The sequence below is a fragment of the Camellia sinensis genome, chromosome 8, assembly GCF_055761805.1.
Source record: "Camellia sinensis isolate YWXY chromosome 8, ASM5576180v1, whole genome shotgun sequence".
In the NCBI taxonomy this organism is placed as follows: Eukaryota; Viridiplantae; Streptophyta; class Magnoliopsida; order Ericales; family Theaceae; genus Camellia; species Camellia sinensis.
In genome coordinates this window covers 166823399-166825646 of record NC_138968.1, presented here as the reverse complement: position 1 = coordinate 166825646, position 2248 = coordinate 166823399, and the positions used below count along the sequence as shown (strand labels likewise).

Below are 2248 nucleotides of genomic sequence, written 5' to 3'. Positions count from 1 at the left end.
TCTTGCCTTTTACATGAAAACTCCCCAACAGTTCCATCGGGGTTGTCAACGACATCCAAATTCAGATAGGTCAATGCAGGGTCCTCTTCTGAATCCATCAACCTTGGGCTGAGTTCAGGTGCTGAATAACGATATTCATCCAAAACAAAACTCAGCGCTTGCCCAAGCGAAACCAGGTAGTTGTCAATGGAAGAATAATCAGCAAACTTGTGTAGCTGAAAAGAACCTGGAATCACTCCTAATCCTCCTCCATGTCCAGCATACTCTTTGATCGCCTCGTTCCTGATAGGAGTGATGTATGAAACTACGTGGTGGTGGTTGATGGTGGTGGTGGGTGGTGGTGGTGGTGGCAGCGGATTGTTGAGGCCTTCATGATTGGCAAACAGCACAGATGCCCTATCTGATGCCATTTTAAGGTAACTGTCATGTGAAAGATGACAACTACCTTATCTGAGAGTGCTAACTTAATAAAACCATTGAGGATTAGAGGATAAGAATGGATTTTCTTTTTGTGATTTTTTTTTTTTTTGGTTTCCTAGGCGTTATTGGTTTTTGTTGTTGTGAAACAAATTCAAGTGTCATCAACTAACTTTGGATCTTCTGTCTAAAAAAAATCTATTTAATGTGACATCTTTCTGATTAAAAATTAATTTTAAAAACTTTCATCATGTGTGACAAAAAAAAATATATATATATATATATATATATATTTTAGAAATAGAAGATCTCAATCATAATCTAGGTACATTAAATGGTCTTAAAAGCAGTGGGAATTCATTACCACTTTTCAAATAATTTACAAACTGAAATAAAATCTAAAAATAGAGAATTTACCTCAATTCTGAAACTCGGTTGGTTTTGATGTCCTATATATGATCCTTGGGGATTTCTGTCAACAATTCGTTTGCCCCCAAAAATATAATAATAATAATAATAATAATAATAATAATAATAAAAGAGAATGCAAAAGAGGTTGGAGACTTTAGCATATTAATATTATTATCATCAGCATAGAGAAAATGAAATAGAAGATTATTCAATTTTCTTAACTTTAGAAGATCTCTGCTGGTATGGGAGGAGGAGGAAGCTAGAAGATTATGCAATTTTCTTAACAATGCACCACCAATATGTCCTAACAGATCTGATGAGCTAAAATGGACTGCTGACCCATCTGAATTGTTTACTGTTGCATCAGTATATAAATGGTGTGAATCACTTATGGGGCCTGTAGTGCCAGTGGCTGATTTAATTTGGAACAACTTTGCTCCTCCCAAAGTGCAATTTTTTATGTGGTTGGCTTGGCTTGGTAAGGTTAAAACTTCCAGCTTTCTCCATAGAATTGGAATCTTATCTGAGAGTGCTAATCTTGCTCGTGTTTTCTGCCATGATGAGGTTGAAACAGTGGATCATCTATTTCTTTTCTGTCCTTTTGTTTGGTTGTTGTGGTCTAATATAGTAAGATGGTGGGGCTTGCAATGGGTCTTACCAGGTTCTGTGTCTGGTCTGTTGCAATGGTGGTCTGGTTGTAGAATGAAGAAGCTGGAGAAGAAAATATGGATGGTTCTCCCTCTGGCTACTCTCTGGTCCACTTGGCAGCATAGAAATGCTTGTGTATTTTCTGGTTCTCAACCAAATTTGGCAGATTTGTGTGAACTAGCAAAAGTCAGATTAGCTATGTGGCTCAAAGCATCGCCAATTCAGGTGGAGTTTTCTATAAATGAGTTGGTATTTAACCTGCAGCAATTGAGGTATTGCATTGGAAATGGAGGTGGCTGAGACTGATATCAGGTATGCTCTGCTACTTTTGAGTCTGCTGTCAGGTATGCTGCTGTTTTGTGGTGTTGCTGTCTGGTGGTTTGTGGTGTTGTTGGGTGGTTGATAAATAGGAAGCTGTAGAGTGTGCATTAGCATCAGGTTGCTAAGGTTTATAAGGAGGTCTGGGTCTTTGTCTTACCTCAGATTAGTGGTTCTTTGTTTCCTATCTATCTGTGCTGATTTTGTTAATTCTGTGCTAACTCTGCTTCTGAGGTTGGGATCTGTTGGTCTGCTAAGCTCTGCTACTGTGACAAGCTTGGCCTTAGTCTCAAGTTGGATTCATGTGTGGCTGGAGTTATGATATCAACCATTGATTTTGCACAACATACTTAAGACCAGGTCTGATTTTGCTTTAGAAATGGTGGCTGAGCTAGTGTGTAGTGCCTGCTGTGATGATTTCTAGTGTAGTGCCATCTGCTGAGATGGTTTCTGG

General features: G+C 38.5%; 1 protein-coding gene across 1 annotated transcript; it reads left to right on the top strand.

Moving 5' to 3' along the window:
• Positions 1-1218: 1218 nt before the first annotated feature.
• Positions 1219-1896, top strand: LOC145798264 (uncharacterized). The gene is made up of 2 exons (XM_082885773.1): positions 1219-1748; positions 1821-1896. The coding sequence occupies exons 1-2, from the start codon at positions 1219-1221 to the stop codon at positions 1894-1896; spliced, it is 606 nt and encodes a 201-aa protein (XP_082741899.1).
• Positions 1897-2248: the final 352 nt, after the last annotated feature.